The sequence below is a fragment of the Nerophis ophidion genome, linkage group LG11 (genome assembly GCF_033978795.1).
Source record: "Nerophis ophidion isolate RoL-2023_Sa linkage group LG11, RoL_Noph_v1.0, whole genome shotgun sequence".
NCBI classification, from domain to species: domain Eukaryota; kingdom Metazoa; phylum Chordata; class Actinopteri; order Syngnathiformes; family Syngnathidae; genus Nerophis; species Nerophis ophidion.
The window spans coordinates 67,304,583-67,328,150 of NC_084621.1; the positions used below are offsets into that span (position 1 = coordinate 67,304,583).

A 23,568-nucleotide genomic window follows, 5' to 3' on the forward strand; every position below is an offset into this window, starting at 1 on the left:
AGCATTCCATGACCCACAATGCACTTCTGCCATGACCCTCCCCCGCCGAATTCTTATTGGTTGACGTGGGTGTGGCGATTGCTGACATTTTCTTCGTCTCTTCCGCGAATGAGATAAATAATATCATTTGATATTTTACGGTAATGTGTTAATAATTTCACACATAAGTCGCTCCGGAGTATATGTCGCACCCCCAGCCAAACGATGGAAAAAAACTGCGACTTATAGTCCGAAAAATACGGTAGTAGCCTTACCAGTGGCAGTAGCTAGACGAAGATGGCAACCTGGATGGGACACACTCACTGACTCTCTAATTCAGTGGTTCTCAAATGGGGGTACTTGAAGGTATGCCAAGGGGTACGGGAGATTTTTTTTAGAATATTCTAAAAATAGCAACAATTAAAAAATCCTTTAAATTTATTGAATAGCACTTCAACAAAATATGAATGTATGTTCATAAACTGAAAAAAAATACAACAATGCAATATTCAGTGTTGACAGCTAGATTTTTTTTTGGACATGTTCCTTAAATATTGATGTTAAACATTTCTTTTTTTGTGAAGAAATGTTTAGAATTAAGTTGACGAATCCAGATGGATCTCTATTACAAACCCCAAAGGAGAGCACTTTATGTTGATTTCTCTTCCATCCATCCATCCATCCATCCATCTTCTTCCGCTTATCCGAGGTCGGGTCGCGGGGGCAGCAGCCTAAGCAGGGAAGCCCAGACTTCCCTTTCCCCAGCCACTTCGTCTAGCTCTTCCCGGGGGATCCCGAGGCGTTCCCAGGCCAGCCGGGAGACATAGTCTTCCCAACGTGTCCTGGGTCTTCCCCGTGGCCTCCTACCGGTTGGACGTGCCCTAAACACCTCCCTAGGGAGGCGTTCGGGTGGCATCCTGACCAGATGCCCGAACCACCTCATCTGGCTCCTCTCGATGGTGAGGAGCAGCGGCTTTACTTTGAGTTCCTCCCGGATGGCAGAGCTTCTCACCCTATCTCTAAGGGAGAGCCCCGCCACACGGCGGAGGAAACTCATTTCGGCCGCTTGTACCCGTGATCTTATCCTTTCGGTCATGACCCAAAGCTCATGACCATAGGTGAGGATGGGAACGTAGATCGACCGGTAAATTGAGAGCTTTGCCTTCCGGCTCAGCTCCTTCTTCACCACAACGGATCGATACAACGTCCGCATTTCTGAAGACGCCGCACCGATCCGCCTGTCGATCTCACGATCCACTCTTCCCCCACTCGTGAACAAGACTCCTAGGTACTTGAACTCCTCCACTTGGGGCAGGGTCTCCTCCCCAACCCGGATATGGCACTCCACCCTTTTCCGGGCGAGAACCATGGACTCGGACTTGGAGGTGCTGATTCTCATTCCGGTCGCTTCACACTCGGCTGCAAACCGATCCAGTGAGAGCTGAAGATCCCGGTCAGATGAAGCCAACAGGACCACATCATCTGCAAAAAGCAGAGACCTAATCCCGGGGCCACCAAACCGGAGCTATGTTGTCCGGGGGCTTTAAGCCCCCTGGTAGGGTCTCCCAAGGCAAACTGGTCCTAGGTGAGGGACCAGACAAAGAGCAGCTCGAAAACCTCTATGATTTCTTTTATGTGTAGAAATCTTTATTTATAATTGAATCACTTGTTTTTGGTTATTTTTATATCTTTTTTTCCAAATAGTTCAAGAAAGACCACTACAAATGAGCAATATTTTGCACTGTTATACAATTTAATAAATCAGAAACTGATGACATAGTGCTGTAATTTACTTTTTTATCTCTTTTTTTCAACCAAAAATGCTTTGCTCTGATTAGGGGGTACTTGAATTAAAAAAAATGTTCACAGGGGGTACATCACTGAAAGAACCACTGCTCTAATTGGTCAAACAATGGAGGGTGGGACATCGAAATGAAAACAATAACAATATTTTGGTGATATAAATTTAATTTTGAAATGAGCATATCCCTCCCAAGCTACCGTTATCAGATATAGAGGTATTTGAAAATAACATTGGCAACACTAAATTGGCCTTAGTGTGTGAATGTGAGTGTGAATGTTGTCTGTCTATCTGTGTTGGCCCTGCGATGAGGTGGCGACTTGTCCAGGGTGTACCCCGCCTTCCGCCCGATTGTAGCTGAGATAGGCGCCAGCACCCCCTGCGACCCCAAAAGGGAATAAGCGGTAGAAAATGGATGGATGATTTATAAATGCCTTTTGAGATATCACGGCCATTTAATCATTATTTGACATGAAATTATTACATAATTCTCCTTTAAGTTGATTTCAAACACATACCTCTCGATTGGTTCCGTTCTTACCTTTACGGAAAGCAACAATGTGTATTCGTCAATGATCACAACTCACCCTGTAATAATGGGGTTCCCCAGGGATCCATCTTGGGGCCTCTCCTTTTTTATACTATACATAAATGATTTCGTAAACTCCTCCGAGACTTTTCATAAAACAATTTTTGCTGATGATACAAATGTGTTCACCTCACACAGGAGCCTACACGATCTCCAAGAAACTGTCAATTCAGAGCTTGTGAAAGTGGATTCCTGGTTCAAATGCAATAAGCTCTCACTTAATGTAAATAAAACAAATGTTATTCTATTTCGTTGTAATAAAAAACGGACAAATCCTGAGCACTGCCATATCAACATCAAAGGGCAGGAAATACAGAGAGTATACTCCACAAAATTCCTGGGGGTCATCTTTGACGAATACCTCAATTTCAAATGTCACTTTAGCCATCTGTTAAACAAATTGTCCAAATATGTCGGCCTGTTCTTTCACCTTCGTCATTATCTTCCTCTTTATGCTCTACTTACCTTTTGCAAAACTCTCTTCGAAGCACATCTAAACTGCTGTAATATCATCTGCTGTAACACCTTGCCTACCTACCTTCACAAATTAGAATCCATGCAAAAGAAAATGATACGGGCCTTGTCATGGTCCAAGTTTAATGCCCCCACTCGTCATCTATTTCATAAATATCATCTCTTAAGACTGACAGAGTTCAATATTTATCAAAATGCTTGTTTAACCTATCAAGTCATTTACAGGCCGAATCTTAGGCTCTGTAGCTTGGTTCCTATCTAACAATCCCCAGCATGCCCACAACACTCCTAACTTAGATCTGATAACAGGTAAACATGGTTTACTGGCTTGTACCGCTCACAGGGGACCAAAGATTTGGAACCAGCTTAATGAGAGCCTGAAGATGCTGTATCCATTCTCCAATTTCAAAAAGAAACTGAAAAATGACCTATTAACCACCTATCTTTAATGCCTCATGTGGGGTAGACTGTTGTTGGCTTTTGCATGGTTGAATGTATGTATGTATGTATGTATGTATATGCTTGCTTTAGTACTATTATCTTGTGTTTATCATATAGCGTTGTTGTTTTGTTTTTTGTTGTTGTGCTTGCTACCATGTTTGATCTTTCCATGTATATTTTGTCCTTTGGACCCCCTGTTAAAAGCTTCTTCCAGCTTATTTGGGGGACCCTTTCACGTACCAACATCTTTAAATGATGATATTCACCACTATTGTAAATGTTATATGGTATTGGGAATAAACTTGTAAACAAACAAACACAATTACAACATGATGCATCACAATTTCCAGTTTCTCTTTTCAACTGGCTTGAAAAGAGTATTTTTCCATTTCCACACTTCCTTCACAAGTTACTCCATAAATTAAACAATTATTATGAAAAAGTGTTATTGTGTTTACTTTAGTTACTTGCTGTAAAACATTTTCAGTTCTATAATCTGTTGTCAAAGTATCGGATCAGGACTCGAATTGTATCGGTTGAAAGGCCAAAAGTGTCGGTGCGTAGTTTAACCTTCCTCTTGTGTTAGCTTTCTGTTACCATCTCTTATGTTAACGGGTCGGTTTTGACCCATGTCTTAAATCAGCTGTAAAATACACTAAAAACAATTATCTATCATCCAATTTGTTTCTCATCTCTTGGTTACCTCGTTAGGTTTCCTTATCCATGAAAATATTGGTTTTAATATTTTTGGTGTGGGCCATTGGGCCTTTTTTTTGTCAGTATACCCCTCGATTTCAATTGAAAAAAATGGTAAAACGAACCTCAAGAGAATCGTATAAATAAAAAAAAAAAGGTTGTTGTGTTACCTGACCATTACTGAGCGGTATTAGAACACATCTCTTAAATAAATTTGTTTGATTTATTTTTTTCCATTTTAATAATTTTAACATAGTAACAACTCTATACTGAATTGACCTCAAATGTCTGGACATTTTTAGTTTTTAAATGCATAAAAGAACCACATAAGTTTTGTTTGTTTTTGTACAGGATAACAAGATAAAATGAGAATCCACTAAAGCTCACATGATTGGGAGAGGAGCTGGCTGTCAGTGTGTTCAGTTTTGGCTCTACTTAGTGCTTTATAGTCTTATTTTTATAACTGGGTCGAAACCGACCCTAACAACACCAAGGGCATAATTTCAACGAGAGCGTTTTATAATTTAGTGAAACAAAAAAAACAAGTTTTATTTTGTTGAAATAGAGGTTCCTGACAAAGTCAAAACACCTTGATGCATAAAAATAAATGTATGTGGTTCTTTTATGCATTTAAAAACTAAAACGGGTCGGACGAAGGTTAAATATAGATATAATGTAATATATTTAAATGACGTCATGTTTGTGTGTCCTAACAGGGATCCTCCATGGCGCAGGACTGTGGCAGCTTCCTAAACAACTTTATCTGCCAACCGAGGAGAAATCAGCTGAGGCCCCCAACAGCCATCTTAAATATGTTTGGTATGACACGCACCCCCACAAAAAAGCCACCATTGTTCCTGCAGGCGTCTCCTTTACTGTCTTGAAGCGTTGCGTTCAAAGTGGGACATGTGTGCCTTTGCTTTCCTTGGACCTTTTCCAACTCTGCGCTGTTCCTTGTTCTCCTAACTTTCCTCTCATCATCGGGGCGATCTTGAAGGGTACGTTAACAGCGGCCCCGCTCGTCACGAGCGCGTGTTTGACCTTGATTCCACACATGGTAGCCAGCCTGCCCTCCCTTGTTCTCGTCAAGCCATGTTAAAAGGTTTTTGTAAGCACCCTGCCAAAGCCCCCAGCTCAAAGTTGTGAGCTGTGAGTTTTTCCAGAACGATGCCTTCACGAGGAGGAGGGACACATTCCTCTGTGTGCCAGATGCATGGACCGCCATCTCCAAGGTTGCATGTTGCCTTCAGCCTCAGCATCACGGAAATCTGATGTCGGCATCACATACCAGTATTTCTCCTCTGTGGAATTCTAATATTAACGATTATTAGCGATAGGGAAGTTGTGTTCCGGTATTTTTATTCTAATTGGGTTGGTCCAGGAAGACCATTAAAGGGGAACATTATCACAATTTCAAAAGGGTTAAAACCAGTAAAAATCAGTTCCCAGTGGCTTGTTTTATTTTTTGAAGTTTTTTTTCAAAATTTTACCCGTCCCGGAATATACCTAAAAAAAAAGCTTTAAAGTGCCTTATTTTCGCTATCTTCGAAGTCACTATCCATTTCCCTGTGACGTCACACAGTGCTGCCAATGGAAACAAACAATGGCGAATAGCACAGCAAGCTATAGCGACATTATCTCGGATTCAGACTCGGATTTCAGCGGCTTAAGCGATTCAACAGTTTACGCATGTATTGAAACGGATGGTTGGAGTATGAAAGTATTGAAGAAGAAACTGAAGCTATTGACGCTATTCATAGCCATAGCATGGCCGAATAGCTGCGTTAGCATGGCCGGTAAAATGTGCGGACCAAACGATCAGGACTTTCGCATCTCTTGACACTGGAGCAACTTAAATCCGTCGATTGGTAAGTGTTTGTTTCGCATTAAATGTGGGTGGAAGGAAACGTAATATAGTTGCAAATGCATCTGCAGGTTATCCATACATCTCTGTTCCATGTCTGCTTTAGCACCGCCGGTAAATAGCATGTTAGCATCGATTAGCGTAGCATGATAGCATCGATTAGCTGGCAGTCAACATCAACAAAACACACCTTTGTGATTTCGTTGACTTTATCGTTGCATCTGCAGGTTATCCATACATCTCTGTGCCATGTCTGCCTTAGCACCGCCGGTAAATAGCATGTTAGCATCGATTAGCGTAGCATGTTAGCATTGATTAGTTGGCAGTCACGCCGCAATCAAATATGTCTGATTAGTACATAAGTCAACATCAACAAAACTCACCTTTGTGATTTCGTTGACTTTATCGTTACAAATGCATCTGCAGGTTATCCATACATCTCTGTGCCATGTCTACTTTAGCACCGCCGGTAAATAGCATGTTAGCATCGATTAGCGTAGCATGTTAGCATCGATTAGCTGGCAGTCAACATCAACAAAACTCACCTTTGTGATTCCGTTGACTTTATCGTTGCATCTGCAGGTTATCCATACATCTCTGTGCCATGTCTGCCTTAGCACCGCCGGTAAATAGCATGTTAGCATCGATTAGCGTAGCTTATTAGCATTGATTAGCTGGCAGTCACGCCGCAATCAAATATGTCTGATTAGTACATAAGTCAACATCAACAAAACACACCTTTGTGATTTCGTTGACTTTATCGTTACAAATGCATCTGCAGGTTATCCATACATCTCTGTTCCATGTCTGCTTTAGCACCGCCGGTAAATAGCATGTTAGCATCGATTAGCGTAGCATGATAGCATCGATTAGCTGGCAGTCAACATCAACAAAACACACCTTTGTGATTTCGTTGACTTTATCGTTGCATCTGCAGGTTATCCATACATCTCTGTGCCATGTCTGCCTTAGCACCGCCGGTAAATAGCATGTTAGCATCGATTAGCGTAGCATGTTAGCATCGATTAGCTGGCAGTCACGCCGCAATCAAATATGTCTGATTAGTACATAAGTCAACATCAACAAAACTCACCTTTTTGATTTCGTTGACTTTATAGTTGCAAATGCATCTGCAGGTTATCCATACATCTCTGTGCCATGTCTGCTTTAGCACCGCCGGTAAATAGCATGTTAGCATCGATTAGCTGGCAGTCAACATCAACAAAACTCACCTTTGTAATTCCGTTGACTTTATCGTTGCATCTGCAGGTTATCCACACATCTCTGTGCCATGTCTACTTTAGCACCGCCGGTAAATAGCATGTTAGCATCGATTAGCGTAGCATGTTAGCATCGACTAGCTGGCAGTCAACATCAACAAAACTCACCTTTGTGATTCCGTTGACTTTATCGTTGCATCTGCAGCTTATCCATACATCTCTGTGCCATGTCTGCCTTAGCACCGCCGGTAAATGGCATGTTAGCATCGATTCGCGTAGCATGTTAGCATTGATTAGCTGGCAGTCACGCCGCAATCAAATATGTCTGATTAGTACATAAGTCAACATCAACAAAACTCACCTTTGTGATTTCGTTGACTTTATCGTTGCAAATGCATCTGCAGGTTATCCATACATCTCTGTGCCATGTCTGTCATCGCCGGTAAAATGTCTACTTTCGCATCTTCGGGCCAGTGGTGCAACTTGAATCCCTCCCTGTTAGTGTTGTTACACCCTCCGACAACACACCCACGAGGCATGATGTCTCCAAGGTTCCAAAAAATAGTCGAAAAAACGGAAAATAACAGAGCTGAGACCCGGTGTTTGTAATGTGAAAATGAAAATGGCGGCTGTATTACCTCGGTGACGTCACGTTCTGACGTCATCGCAAAAAGAGGGATAAACAGAAAAGCGTTTAATTTGCCAAAATTCACCCATTAGGGTTCGGAAATCGGTTAAAAAAACATATGGTCTTTTTTCTGCAACATCAAGGTATATATTGACGCTTACGTAGGTCTGCTGATAATGTTCCCCTTTAAGATTCTGGACTAATGATACTGCTATCGGTACTTTTTTTTTATCCAGCTGACCCTCGTAATTATGACAGGCTGTCACATTCAGTTTGAGTGTCGCTACGAGGCACAGGTAAATGATAATCAGCTTGAAATAATCACAAATAAGGAAGCAACACCACACAAAAGTTTGTAACACAACAATAGTTCCTTTTAGTCCTCAAAGTCACTCACTAATAAAAGTCAGTGTCAGTATGCTGTAAACGCCACCCAACTCACCAACGCCACTATGTCGTTTGTCAACTCGATGGACCGCTCGCCTGTATCGGTTGGGGACATCTCTACGCTGCTGACCCGCCTCCGCTTGAGATGGTCTCCTGTGGACGGGACTCTCGCTGCTGTCTTGGATCCACTTGAACTGAACTCTCGTGGCTGTGTTGGAGCCACTATGGATTGAACTTTCACAGTATCATGTTAGACCCGCTCGACATCCATTGCTTTCGGTCCCCTAGAGGGGGGGGGGTTGCCCACATCTGAGGTCCTCTCCAAGGTTTCTCATAGTCAGCATTGTCACTGGCGTCCCACTGGATGTGAATTCTCCCTGCCCACTGGGTGTGAGTTTTCCTTGCCCTTTTGTGGGTTCTTCCGAGGATGTTGTAGTCGTAATGATTTGTGCAGTCCTTTGAGACATTTGTGATTTGTGGCTATATAAATAAACATTGATTGATTGATTGATTGACTGTCCTCTAAGCCAGTGTTTTTCAACCTTTTTTGAGCCAAGGCACATTTTTTTCCTTAAAAATATGCGGAGGCACACCACCAGCAGAAATCATTAAAAAACTAAATTCAGGAGACCGTATAAAGTCGTTGTTGCAATTGTTGGATATGACTTTAAAGCATAAGCAAGCATGCATGACTATAGCTCTTGTCTCAAAGTAGGTGTACTGTCACCACCTGTCACATCACACGCTGACTTATTTGCACTTTTTTTTGCTCTTTTCCTGTATGTAGTGTTTTAGTTCTTGTCTTGCGCTCCTATTTTAGTGGCTTTTTTGGGGGGTATTTTCCTGTAGCAGTTTCATGTCTTCTTTTGAGCGATATTTCCTGCATCTACTTTGTTTTAGCAATCAAGAATATTTCACTTGTTTTTACCTTTCCTTGTGGGGACATTGTCTATTGTCATGTCATGTTCGGATGTACATTGTCTTTGCTCCACAGCAGGGGCGCCGCTAGGGATTTTGGGCCCCATGAAAAAAAAATCTTTACAGGGCCCCCAACACATAAGTTCATATAATTTCATCACCCTCCATCATGGGCCCCTAGAATCCGTCTCCTTTACCCCCACTTTTCTGCGCCCCAGTCTTTGCTCTCGTCCAGAATTCTGTTTTTGTTGACTTTGTAGTCAGTTTGGTTCTGCATAGCCTTCCCTAAGCTTCAATGCCTTTTCTTATTGGCACTCACCTTTTGTTTCTTTTTGGTTTAAGCATTAGACACCTTTTTACCTGCACCCTGCCTACCGCTGTTTACGTCATCTACAAAGCAATTAGCTGCCTGCTGCCACCTGCTGATATGGAAGAGTATTACACGGTCACTCTGCCCAGCTTTAGACAACACCGACACTCAACAACAAGTAGATTATAATTACTGGTTTGCAAACAATATTTTTAACCCAAATAAGTGAACTTAGATCATCTCCCATGGCACACCAGACTGTATCTCACGGCACACTAGTGTGCTGCGGCACAGTGGTTGAAAAACACTACTCTAAGCAATCCAGCAATCCACCGGTCAATATTAATCCACTGAAAAAAGTGAACATTTCACTAATAAATCACTGGGTCGTTTTATATGTATAATACACACATACATGGCTTTCAATCAGGTCCGTCACTCAAATAGGTCCCTGTGCAACATAAACACAAGAAGTCCTATTGTTCCAAAATGTACACCCACTTATCATGCTAATTGGTTGTATTGATTTATGTCATATGTTTGATTTGAGATATCACATTCAAAATCTGAATGAACATGAATACCATACATTAATATCATTTTAATAATGTTTTAAATGTTATTATAGGGACAAGTGGTAGAAAATGGATGGATGTACTGAATAGTGAATGCATCTACGTCAGGGGTGTCCAAACTTTTTCCACTGAGGGCCGCACACTGAAAAATCAAAGCATTTTGATATTTTTTTTTATTTTAAAAACCAATACAATATATGTATAAAAAATATACATTCAGGCATCCGCTCAGTCCCCATAGGATTTTGGTCAAAAAAATATAAAAAAAAATGTGTCTTTATTCAGTATTATTATTTGTATTATTTTTCAAGTTTTAAATCTCTAGATCATGGGTGTCAAACTCTGGCCCGCGGGCCAAATGTGGCCCTTGAGGCAATATCAAATTAACATTACAGCTGGCCCGCCGCCGTAACACCACATTCACCCCTAATACTCGTCAACCCTCCCAATTTTCCCGGGAGACTCCCGAAGTTCAGTGACCCTCCCGAATTTCCACCCGGACAATAATATTGGGGGCGGGCCGTAAAAGCACTGCTTTTGGCGTTCTCTACATGTCGCCACGTCCGCTTTTCTTCCATAAAAACAGCGTGCCGGCCCACTCACATAATATATGCGGCTCATACACACACACACGTGTATGCAAGGCATACTTGGTCAACAGCCATACAGGTCACACTGAGGGTGGCCATATAAACAAGGTTAACACTGTTACAAATATGCGCCACACTGTGAACCCACAGCAAACAAGAATGACAAACACATTTCGGGAGAACATCCGCACCGTAACACAACATAAACATAACCGGACAAATATCCAGAAACCCTTGCATCACTAACTCTTCCGGGACGCTACAATATACACCCCCGCTACCAGCAGACCCCGCCCCAACTCAAACCCGCCACCGAAAAAAGGCACTGAATTTGTGTTTTTATTTTATTAGATATGCCATTGATATTTTTTATTTATTATTATTTGAAACTGGATTTTGCATGTCACTATAAAGTTATATAAGCCTTACTTGTACAATATTCAATGCAAAACTTGTTTGGGTCCCTATTAAAAGGTTAATTTGTTCAACCTCGGCCCGCGGCTTTGTTCAGTTTTAAATTTTGGCCCCTGCTCTAAATCAACATTAGGTCATTCTGTCAATATAACATTTTTAAAGATTTAAGTTTTATGCGCTTTTTGTCGAAGAAAACCCTGTTTTTTATGGAAAAAACACAAAATATGCAACATTTTCACCCAATAAAAGTTTTAAGTGGAATATTTGAGATTATATAAGAATTGGAGCCTTAAAAAGGTCAATTACTCATAACACCATTGATTTTATTTTTTTTTATTTTTGAGCAATGACACATTAAAATTATTGGGATCAAAAAGGGTCCTACTCAGTGAAGTGTTTAAAAACATAAATTATATTTTTTTTACTGTTTACTTTTAACACAATGATCTCGAGATCACCTTCAGATCTATCCGTCAATTATAAATTGTATTGTTGTTTATATATGGGAAACACAAAACATGCAAAATTTCCCCCCAAAAATCTCAAAGTGGAATATTTAATGTAATTTTTTGGAAGAAAGAAACAGCCTGCATGGCAGCTTTGTGTTATTTGAGTAAACATTGCAACATTTTATTGTTACATTCCACCTGTTTGCTCTTTCATTACACTTTTTATGTTTTAATATTTTTTTTCAATCATATTTTTTAAATTGGGCCGTAGTGCCGTTAAAAAATGACCTGAGGGCCGCACTTTGGACACCCCTGATCTATGTGGTCTTTACAAGATGGTTGCACGTTGCAACACATAGTTGATTAGTTTGAAGACCTAAACAGCAGGAGTTGATAAGAGTTCCATGCTGTGAGATGTTATTTGATGTTGCTGTTGCACAACCTCCTGTGCTAATAAAACATTTGTTTTTCACATCTTTAATTACACAAATTACACATAGTACCAATAATACAGTTGTGATCAAAACAATTCAACCCCCACACAATTTTGGTGTTTTAGCAAATTGGACATTTATTCCGTATTTTGTTAATAGTCATATCAAATAAAGATGCATTAAATAGACAAATGCAACTTGAATTACAACATTATATTTTGTAACATACCAAACAGTGTCATTTCTCTTAATATCTCATTGACAAAATTATTCAACCCCTTGAAGATCATAACCCCTAAGAACAGAATTTGAATAAGGTCTTTTCAATCAGGTGTTGAAAACACCCGTAGATGTGATTAGAACCATAACGAGCAACAATTAAACGGATTGAAAAAGACTGTGACGCTCAGCTTCTTGTAGATGGTCAATGGTGTATTTGCAACATGGTGAAGTCCAGGGAGTGGTCAAAGAAGTCAAGAGAGGAGGTCATTTCTCTTCATAAGAAAGGATATGGATATAAGAAAATAGCAAAGACATTACACATTCCAAGAGACACAGTTGGGAGCATAATTCGCAAGTTTAAAGTTAAAGGCACAGTGGAAACACTACCTGGGCGTGGCAGAAAGAGGATGCTGTGTGCAACTGCTGTCCAGTATTTGAAGCATACAGTGGTGAAAAAACCCCCGGGTAACAGCTGAGGAACTACAACAGGACATTGCAGAGGGGGGAACGCAGCTTTCGTCCCAGAAAATAAGGCGCACACTACGAGATGAAGGCCTCCTTGCCAGAATTCCCAGGCACACCGCACTTCTGACTACCAGGCACAAGAAAAATAGACTCCAGTATGCCTAAAATCATCTGGACAAACCCCAAAAGTTTTTGGAAACTGTTCTATGGAGTGATGAGACAAAAGTGGAACTCTTTGGGCCTATGAATCAACGTTATGTCTGGAAAAGAAAAAAATTAAGCTTACAAAGAGAAGAACACCTTGCCTACTGTTAAGCATGGTGGGGGGTCAATCATGCTCTGGGGCTGTTTTTCTGCCTCAGGTACCGGGAATCTCCAGCGCGTTGAAGGCATTATGAATTCTATTTCCTAGCAGGATATATTAGCTGCAAATGTCATGAAGTCAGTGACGAAGCTGAGGCTTGGGAGACGTTGGACCTTCCAACAGGACAAGGATCCCAAGCATACCTCCAAATCAACATCAGAGTGGTTGCAGAAGAAGGGCTGGAAGACTCTGGAGTGGCCTTCACAGTCGCCAGACTTAAATCCTATAGAAAAGCTGTGTTGGGACTTGAAGAAGGCAGTTGCAGCACGCAAGCCCAAGAATATGAATGAACTGGAGGCCTTTGCCCAAGAGGAATGGGCTAAAATACCTGTAGATGGTTGCAAGGAGCTTGTGTCCGGTTATGTATCACCTTTGAAGGATGTCATTACTGCCAAAGGGTGTTCTACTAAGTACTAAAGATGCATGTAACTAGGGGGTTGAATCATTTTGTCAATGAGATATTAAGAAAAATGTCCTTTTTTGGTATTTTGTAAAATACAGTGTTACAATTTAAGTTGCATTTGTCTATTTGACACATCTTTATTTGATATGACTATAAACAAAATACGGAATAAATGTCCAACTTGCTAAAACACCAAAATTGTGTGGGGGTTAAGTAATTTTGATCACAACTGTACTTGGTCAACAGCCATACAGGTCCCACTGAGGGTGGCCATATAAACAACTTTAACACTGTTACAAATATGTGCCACACTGTGAACCAACGCCAAACAAGAATGACGAACATTTTGGGAGAACATCCGCACCGTAACACAACATAAACGCAACAGAACAAATACCGTGAACCCCTTGCAACACTAACTCTTCCGGAAAGCTAAAATATACACCCACGCTACCCCTTACCGCACCCCACCTCAACCCTGATTACGTCACATAAAATATTCCACTTCGAAGAATATTTTTGGTGGAAGATTTTGCATATTTTGTGTGTTTGCCATAAAAAAACATAGTTTTGTTTGACAAAAAAGGGCGGAAAACAAAACAACATTAAAAAAACTAACGCATTTTACCGATGAATACAGGTATCAATAAGGAAAATCGATATTGGTATCAATAACGGGACGGCGTGGCGCAGTGGGAAAGAGTGGCCGTGCGCAACCCGAGGGTCCCTGGTTCAAATCCCACCTAGTACCAACCTCGTTGTGTCCTGAGCAAGACACTTCACCCTTGCTCCTGATGGGTGCTGGTTGGCGCCTTGCATGGCAGCTCCCTCCATCAGTGTGTGAATGTGTGTGTGAATGTGGAAGTAGTGTCAAAGCGCTTTGAGTACCTTGAAGGTAGAAAAGTGCTATACAAGTACAACCCATTTATTATTTAATAAAATCCTAACAGGGCTTCACGGTGGCAGAGGGGTTAGTGCGTCTGCCTCACAATACGAAGTTCCTGCAGTCCTGGGTTCAAATCCAGGCTCGGGATCTTCCTGTGTGGAGTTTGCATGTTCTCCCCGTGAATGCGTGGGTTCCCTCCGGGTACTCCAGCTTCCTCCCACTTCCAAAGACATGCACCTGGGGATAGGTTGATTGGCAACACTAAATTGGCCCTAGTGTGTGAATGTTGTCTGTCTATCTGTGTTGGCCCTGCGATGAGGTGGCGACTTGTCCAGGGTGTACCCCGCCTTCCGCCCGATTGTAGCTGAGATAGGCGCCAGCGCCCCCCGCGACCCCAAAAGGGAATAAGCGGTAGAAAATGGATGGATGGATAAAATCCTAACAATATTGGAAGAGACAACATCTTAAAATGTGCTTGTTTTCCATATTTATAAAACACATTTTTAATAACAAATCCAAATGCAAAATCATTTTCGGAGCGTTCCGCCTCAGATGTCGACCCCCAGTGGGTTGAGTGATATAAAAAGAAAAAGGATCAAAATTCACCAACGCTGAGAGAATTCTCCCCGGTGGCGTTATTCTTCTTTTTTTTTTTTTTTTTTGCAACGTCGCTGTTTTCCATCAAGCGTCTCGTCACGTCTCCGCACGACTACAAGTAGCGGCTTGAAGGGTCAGACTGTTTGAGCCCGGTTACACTGAACAGAACCAAGGTGTCCCCCTATGCCGCTTCGCACATCTGCCGCGCAATTACAGCACCTGCCTTCCAAAGTAAACACTCTGTCAGAGCAACATGGCCGAGCGCTGGCCTGCCCGCCTCGCTGGTGTGTAATGGGAGCCACACGCTCGTGAAGACGTGTAGATTACAGGATGTATGCGAGCACATGCGCCAGCTTGTTTGCGGCACATTGTGTGGTCCTGTGTGTCTCTCCTACTACTCTGGTAGTCACTGATCTCATCCCCACTCGCTGCAGGAAAATGCTGCAGTCTTTGGGGCGGCCGGAGCTGCACGTGGCCCTGGACGTCACCATCGTGAGCGGCTCAGGTCAGGAGCATGCGGGCTGTCTGCTGCTCACCTTGGAGGTGCTCTTCGTGGTCAGCCTGAGCGAGGACACGCAGCAGCAGGCCTTCCCAGTCACCGAGGTAATAGAATGCACGAGCACACGTAAACATCGCAATGTCTGCAGACAGAATGTTGCAGCTGTGTCCTCTGGCAGGTGGAGTGTCAGGAGGAGGCGGGGCAGCTCACCCTCACGTTACAGCAGCACACGGTAGCCACCGACTCAGAGGTGAGACTTTCTAGTCGTAAACATTACTGCCATTTCAACAAGTATCTAGTACAGGGGCGCTCACACTTTTTCTGCAGGTGAGCTACTTTTCAATTGACCAAGTCGAGGAGATCTACCTCATTCTTATTTATAATTTATATTTATTTATTTATGAAAGAGACATTTTTGTTAACAAGTTAATGGAGTTTAATGATAATACAAGCATGTTTAACACACATAGATTCCTTTCTTTCATGAAGACAAGAATATAAGTTGGTGTAGTACCTGATTCTGATGACTTGCATTGATTGGAATTAGACAGTGGTGCTGATAACGTCCGCATTTTCAAATGGAGGAAAAAAAAAGTCCTCCTTTCTGTCCAATACCACATGAAAGTGGTTGGATTTGGCATCTCATTTGTCCAACTTGCATACTGGTTTTTAAACACTTTGTTATGAGAGTAGCATATGTGTGTGGCCCTTTAATGTCTGGCAGCAGGTGAGTGAGTGTGCGGGTGGGCAAGCAAGTGAGAAAGCGGTCGCTGAGGGCGGGGGAGAAATACATTGGCATCAAACTCCGTAGCTTGCTAGCTTTCTGAGACTCTTATTTTGTTAGCACAGGCAGGATGAAACAGGTCTTTTATGGTGAAGACAGGAACTGTGCAGTCGGTCTTTAGAGTTTTGACAGTAGGTACGGAGTCTCTAGAAATAAAATGTGTTTCTCTGCGTCCGCCCTGTTAGTGATTTTTTTCTTAAATATGAGCTCGCAGCAGCCAGCGTCATCTCACAAGATCCTCGGGTGCCGAGAATGTCAAACAACTGACGAAAGTGAAGTCTTGGTATGATTGATGATTGCTCATTTTTATGTACATTTTTTAATGCCTGGCTTGAGATCGACTGACACACCCTCCGAGATCGACCAGTCGATCGCGATCGACGTAATGCCCACCCCTGGTCTAGTACAAACCCCGGTACTTTAACTTTAAGACACTCTGGGTACATTTGTACCATATATGGACAATCCGGAAACGTTTTTCCCAACCGGTAAGGTAACAAGATGGGAAAATTCCAGATGGGTCCTTTGGTAGAAATACAAACCCCGTTTCCACATGAGTTGGGAAATTGTGTTAGATGTAAATATAAACAGAATACAATGATTTGCAAATACTTTTCAAGCCATATTCAGTTGAATATGCTACAAAGACAACATATTTGATGTTCAAACTGATAAACACTTTATTTTTTGCAAATAATCATTAACTTTAGAATTTGATGCCAGCAACACGTGACAAAGAAGGTGAGAATGGTGGCGATAAATACTGATAAAGTTGAGGAATGCTCATCAAACACTTATTTGGAACATCCCACAGGTGTGCAGGCTAATTGGGAACAGGTGAGTGCCATGATTGGGTATAAAAGCAGCTTCCGTGAAATGCTCGGTCATTCAGAAACAAGGATTGGGAACGGTCACCACTTTGTGAACAAATGCGTGAGCAAATTGCCGAACAGTTTTAATACAACATTTCTCAAAGAGCTATTGCGAGGAATTTAGGGATTTCAACATCTACGGTCCGTAAAATCATCAAAAGGTTCAGAGAATCTGGAGAAATCACTGCACGTAAGCGATGATATTACGGACCTTCGTTCCCTCAGGCGGTACTGCATCAAAAAGCGACATCAGTGTGTAAAGCAGGAGTGTCAAACTCAAATACAGAGTGGGCCAAAATTTAAAACTGAACAAAGCCGCGGGCCAAGGTTGAAGAAATGAACCTTTTAATAGGGACCCAAACAAGTTTTGCATTGAATATTGAACAAGCAAGGCTTAAATAGGGCAGCATAGTGGAACAGGGGTTAGTGCATCTGCCTCACAATACGAAGGTCCTGAGTAATCCTGGGTTCAACTCGGGCTCGGGATCTTTCTGTGTGGAGTTTGCATGTTCCCCCCATGACTGCATGGGTTCCCTCCGGGTACTCCGGCTTCCTCCCATGGAACAGGCAGAGCTTATATAACGTAATATTGCAAAATCAACTTTCAAAAAACAAGCGAAAAAACATCAGTGGTATATTAAATAAAATTTAATTTAAAAAATGAATGCCTCTTTTCTATTTGCAGCCTTCTGAGGTAAATATCAACATTAACTTTTTCCACAGGCTAAGAAATTCACAAATAAAATAAAACTGAGGTGGGCAGGGTTTGGTGGTAACGGGGGGTGTATATTATAGCGTTCCGGTAGAGTTAGTGCTGCAAGGGGTTCTGGGTATTTGTTCTGTTGTGTTCTCCCGAAATGTGTTTTGTCATTCTTGTTAGGTGTGGGTTCACAGTGTGGCGCATATTTGTAACAATGTTAAAGTTGTTTATATGGCCACCCTCAGTGTGACCTGTATGACTGTTGGCCAAGTATGTGTGTGTGAAAGCCGCATATATTATGTGACTTGGCCAGCACGCTGTTTATATGGAGGAAAAGAGGACGTGACGGCATGTTCTAGAGGACGCTAAAGGCAGTGCCTTTAAGGCACGCTCCCAATATTATTGTCCGGGTGGAAATCGGGAGAATGGTTGCCCAGGGAGATTTTCGGGAAGGGCACTAAACTTCGGGACTCTTGCAGGAAAATCGGAAGGGTGTGCATGTATGAGTATTAGCGGTGAATGTGGTGTTACCGGCGGGCCAGCTCTAATGTTAATTTGATATTGCCTCAAGGGCCAAATGAAATTAAACGGCTGGCCAAATTTGGCCCGCGGGCCAGAATTTGACACCCGTGGTGTAAAGGATTGATATCCTTTGATACATTTGATACATGGGCTCAGGAACACTTCAGAAAACCACTGTCAGTAATTACAGTTCGTCGCTACATCTGTAAGTGCAAGTTAAAACTACTATGCAAAGTAAAAGCCATTTATCAACAACACCCAGAAACGCCGCCAGCTTCGCTGGGCCCGAGCTCATCTAAGATGGACTGATGCAAAGTGGGAAAGTGTTCTATAGTCTGACGAGTCCACATTTCAAATAGTTTTTTGGAAACTGTGAACGTCGTGTCCTCCGGACCAAAAAGGAAAAGAACCATCAGGACTGTACTAGGTGCAAAGTTGAAAAGCCAGCATCTGTGATGGTATGGGGGTGTATTAGTGCCCAAGCCATGGGTAACTTACACATCTGTGAAGTCACCATTAATGCTGGTACATTAGGTAAACACAAGTTTTGGAACAACATATGTTGCCATCCAAGCAACGTTATCATGGACACCCCTGCTTATTTCAGCAAGACAATGCCAAGTCACTTGTTACAACACCGTGGCTTTGTAGTGAAAGAGTGCGGGTACTAGACTGGCTTGCTGTAGTCCAGACCTATCTCCCATTGAAAATGTGTGGCGCATTATGAAGCCTAAAATACCACAACGGAGACCCCGGACTGTTAAACAACTTAAGCTGTACATAAAACAAGAATAGGAAATAATTCCACCTGAAAAGCTTCAAAAATGCGTCTCCTAAGTTCCCAAAGGTTTATTGACTGTTGTTAAAAGAAAAGGTGATGTAACACAGTGGTGAACATGCCCTTTCCCAACTACTTTGGCACGTGTTGCAGCCATGAAATTCTAAGTTAATTATTATTCGCAAAAAAAAAAAATTAAGTTTATGAGTTTGAACATCAAATATCTTGTCTTTGTAGTGAATTCAACTGAATATGGGTTGAAAAGGATTTGCAAATCATTGTATTCCGTTTATATTTACATCTAACACAATTTCCCAACTCAAATGGAAACGGGGTTTGTAGATGAAAGTGAAAATATGTATGTGTGTATATATATATAATTGTTTATTGAATGATGTTTGATGAAGACCTATCTACTAAGGATTTGAACAAAGAGACTTGATCTACGAAACTTGTGCGCTCAGGATTGAATCTTAAATGAGCCAAATAGAGAAAGCAATCCACTTAGCATGTCCGCCTTGGTTTTAATGCACAATATACCATATTATCCGTACTATCGGGCACGTTGGTATTTAAGCCGCAACCATCAAATTTGATAAGAACATTTTTTTACATTAATTAGCTGCCACAGATATATACCGGTACCAAAAATGTTGTAAAAGTTTATTTACATGTCTTAATTGTTTCCAAACCGTGTCAGTCACACTGCAGAAAAAAGGCTGATCAAACAAAACAGAAGTCATTATGAACCCACTAGATGCAAAATGTAGCTCTCCAATCAGCTAAATAGACTCAATAACTACGTTGATGTTTTGGTGAAACAATACAAAATTATTCCATTGTGAGTTGATAATCCTAACAGAGACACTTGTAAATGTGTTAGCATATTCGCTGATGGAAACGACACAAGCTTGATTGCATTACAATAGCATGCACCAAAATATGCATAAACACTCCTACAGACATCACACTTGGGATGGATTAGCAAGTATGAATCGTTTGTTAAATTGTAAATCTTACAAACTTTGTTGGGAGTGATGATGGAAAAATCTATACAAGCAGAAAACGCTGTGGAGGGTTTACTTTGGACTCTAGGAATGAAACCCGCAGCACCTGCAGTAAGTGAGCACGTCCAAAAGATGGTGCCAGAGCGCAAACATTAACACACCTTTTCAGGATCCCTGTCGAAGTAATATGAAAAATATTTGTTGAATACAAAACATTATGGCCGTTAGCGAAGAAAAATTAACAAATTAGTTGCACCATTTTATAAGTCGCTGGGTTCAAAGCGTTGGAAAAAAGTAGAGGCTTATAATCGGCAAATACGGTACGCTAATTAGTAGAACCCCCACAATACTGGGAGCAGGAGATGAAAATAGTAATTTAGCACTAGCAATAAATCAAGACGAAATTCTGCAGCCGCTGTTTTGCGTCTATCTTTAGTATGTCTAGAACAGGGGTCATCAATGCGTAGCCCGTAAGGACCAGATGAGTCGCCCGCTGGCCTGTTCTAAAAATAGCTCAAATAGCAGCACTTACCTGTGAGCTGCCTCTATTTTTTTTTATTTACTAGCAAGCTTTGCTCGACATTTTTAATTCTAAGAGAGACAAAACTCAAATAGAAATTGAAAATCCCCCCAAAAAATGTAAAGACTTGGTTTTCACTTTTTTAAATAAATTCATTTATTTTTTTACTTTGCTTCTTATAACTTTCAGAAAGACAATTTTAGAGAAAAAATACAACCTTAAAAATAATTTTTGGATTTTTAAACACATATACCTTTCTACCTTTTAAATTCCTTCCTCTTCTTTCCTGACAATTTAAATCAATGTTCAAGTAAATTTGTTTTCTATTACTGTAAAGAATAATAAATACATTTTAATTTAATTCTTAATTTTAGCTTCTGTTTTTTCGACAAAGAATATTTGTGAAATATTTCTTCAAACCTATTATGATTTAAAATTTAAAAATAAATTATTCTGGCAAATCTGTAGAATCAAATTTAAATCTTATTTCAAAGTCTTTTGAATTTCTTTTAAAATTTTTGTCCTGGAAAATCTAGAAAAAATAATGACTTGTCTTTGTTACAAATATAGCTTGGTTCAATTTGTTATATATTCTAACAAAGTGCAGATTGGATTTTAACCTATTTAAAAAATGTCATCAAAATTCTAAAATTAATCTCAATCAGGAAATATTACTAATGATGTTCCATAAATTATTTTTAAATTTTTTTCAAAAATATTCGAATTAGCTAGTTTTTCTCTTCTTTTTTTAGGTTGAATTTTGAATTCCAAAGAGTCAAAATTGAAGAAAACCTATGTTTGAAAATTTAATTTTCATTTTTTTCCTGTTTTCTCATCTTTTAAACTGTTCAATTAAGTGTTTTTTTCATAATTTATTCTCTACAAAAAACCTTCCGTAAGAGGAAAAAAAATCTACGACGGAATGACAGACAGAAATACCCATTTTTTTTATACATATAGATTTATTTTTTAAAGGTAAATTGAACAAATTGACTATTTCTGGCAATTTATTTAAGTGTGTATCAAACTGGTAGCCCTTCGCATTAATCAGTACCCAAGAAGTAGCTCTTGGTTTCAAAAAGGTTGGTGACCCCTGGTCTGGAAACAGCGAAATGGCACCATTACGCACAAATTTCTGTCAGAAAAGTGATGGCACTGCTAAGACAGACGATCACAGAGAGTATTCCGTCTGTGTGTGTGTCAACATATTAGGACTGTCAGAAATAAAACTAAATAGTAGACATATCGTCTAATTAGCAATATAATTTTATAAATGTATAGCTGCTGAATGAATTTAAGTGCTGATTAAAAATTAAATAATTTGTTTTGGTGTCTGCTAGTGTTCTTTTAATGGATTTTTTTTTTTGTAAAGTATATTTATATATATCTCCTATATAAAAAAATCTTGCAATGTGCATTTTGTTGCGCTTAGATCATTCCAGACAACACAGCAGCACCTCCCTGTCCGCACCTTCATTGTGTTAAAAAGGTTCTGTCTAAATCGTGCTTCAATATGGTGCAAAAAATATAGTATATATTGTGTGTGCTGCATGTCAACAAAAAGACCATACAATGCCATAAATGTGAAGGGAAATGAGTGCCTCCATGGCACGCGCAAAAACCTCATTTAAATAGAGCAGTCTGCACTACTTTTGCACTTGTTTTCAATTGTACACGCAGTCCTAGTCCAATTTTATAGTTTGCACACGCTGTTAAGTGTTTATTTGGATTTAAGTAGATCAGGCCCTTAGAGCTATATTCATTGGAGAAAGTGTGTTATTATTATTAATTACGTATGTTGGTTGTTGGCTTCACGGTGGCAGAGGGGTTAGTGCGTCTGCCTCACAATACGAAGGTCCTGCAGTCCTGGGTTCAAATCCAGGCTCGGGATCTTTCTGTGTGGAGTTTGCATGTTCTCCCCGTGAATGCGTGGGTTCCCTCCGGGTACTCCGGCTTCCTCCCACTTCCAAAGACATGCACCTGGGGATAGGTTGATTGGCAACACTAAATTGGCCCTAGTGTGTGAATGTTGTCTGTCTATCTGTGTTGGCCCTGCGATGAGGTGGCGACTTGTCCAGGGTGTACCCCGCCTTCCGCCCGATAGTAGCTGAGATAGGCGCCAGCGCCCCCTGCGACCCAAAAGGGATTAAGCGGTAGAAAATGGATGGATGAATGTTGGTTGTTTGCATATCTGTTAACAGTCCGACATAAATACTTTTCAAACTGTGCCAATGCTGCTAATTGTAAAAACACAAAACACATTTTTCTTATATTGAATTGAAAACATTTGCACATTGGGAAAAATATTCTAAACTCTTCATCACACATTCTACTTACACAAATGTGTAATCAATTTCTGATTTTGGTTAGGGCGACTTAAACGATGTGCACTATCTCTTCTTAGGCTGACGGCGGCGTTCGAGAGCGTCTATCAGAGCAGCAGTATCAGCGTCTGGTGCAGTACGTGAAGCGAGCCGCCAACTATTTTCCGGCCTCTGCCGCATCCCCGCAGCTGCAACCTCAAGTGACGCTTGCAGAACGCCCCGCGTCTGTCACCAAGTCGTACCGCTACCTGGTGGACCCCACCTTCGCCAAGGTATTTGTCAGCAAGTTCACCATGGTAAAGAACAAAGCCTTGAGGATCGGATTCCACTGATACGTTCACACATGATCAAGATGTACATTTTACCTTACTATGTACATATTGATACATATCTACAAATCATTTTGTACTCATCCTTGTCTGCTGATAACATTTTTCAAAGAGTTTATATTTTGTACCAGTAAAAAAACTCATCAAACAGTTTTATGTATAGCTTGTAAAGAAAAGTACTTAGTATATATTCAGCAACAGGAGTATAATACTGTATGTATATACAATGGATTATTATCTATTGTAATGTTGAATGAAGCCAAACTCCAGCTGCCGACCAAAGTGATGAACAAGTTTCACTGTAACTTTGTGCCAACCCTTCATATTGTTTTTGCCTTTTCTACACTTACCTAACCTCTGGACTCTGTAAGGTTTCACTAACATAACTTTAAAATAATACATTTGAGGAATATTTTAATTAAAAATCAAGAACATTATTGAAGTTGTTCAGTCTTTTTGTCCATGTTCTATATCAGGGGTCAGGAACCTTTTTGGCTGAGAGAGCCATGTAAGCCAGATATTTCAAA

General features: G+C 40.8%; 2 protein-coding genes across 4 annotated transcripts in view; one reads left to right on the top strand and one right to left on the bottom strand.

The window, feature by feature from the left end:
• LOC133562376 (intermembrane lipid transfer protein VPS13B-like) overlaps positions 1-23,478 on the top strand; it is an 819,661-nt gene extending 796,183 nt beyond the window's left edge. For all 3 annotated transcript variants that reach the window (XM_061916536.1, XM_061916534.1, XM_061916535.1), the window contains exons 65-68: positions 4,697-4,799; positions 15,141-15,309; positions 15,384-15,455; positions 22,793-23,478. In XM_061916536.1, coding sequence (XP_061772520.1) covers positions 4,697-4,799; positions 15,141-15,309; positions 15,384-15,455; positions 22,793-23,044 — 596 coding nt within the window. In that variant the 3' untranslated portion in view covers positions 23,045-23,478. The remainder of the gene's footprint in view (positions 1-4,696; positions 4,800-15,140; positions 15,310-15,383; positions 15,456-22,792) is intronic.
• Positions 19,511-23,568, bottom strand: part of LOC133562377 (regulator of G-protein signaling 22) — a 54,040-nt gene continuing 49,982 nt past the window's right edge. Inside the window, exon 24 of the mRNA XM_061916540.1 lies at positions 19,511-20,042. The gene's annotated coding sequence lies outside the window, so the exon portion shown is untranslated. The remainder of the gene's footprint in view (positions 20,043-23,568) is intronic.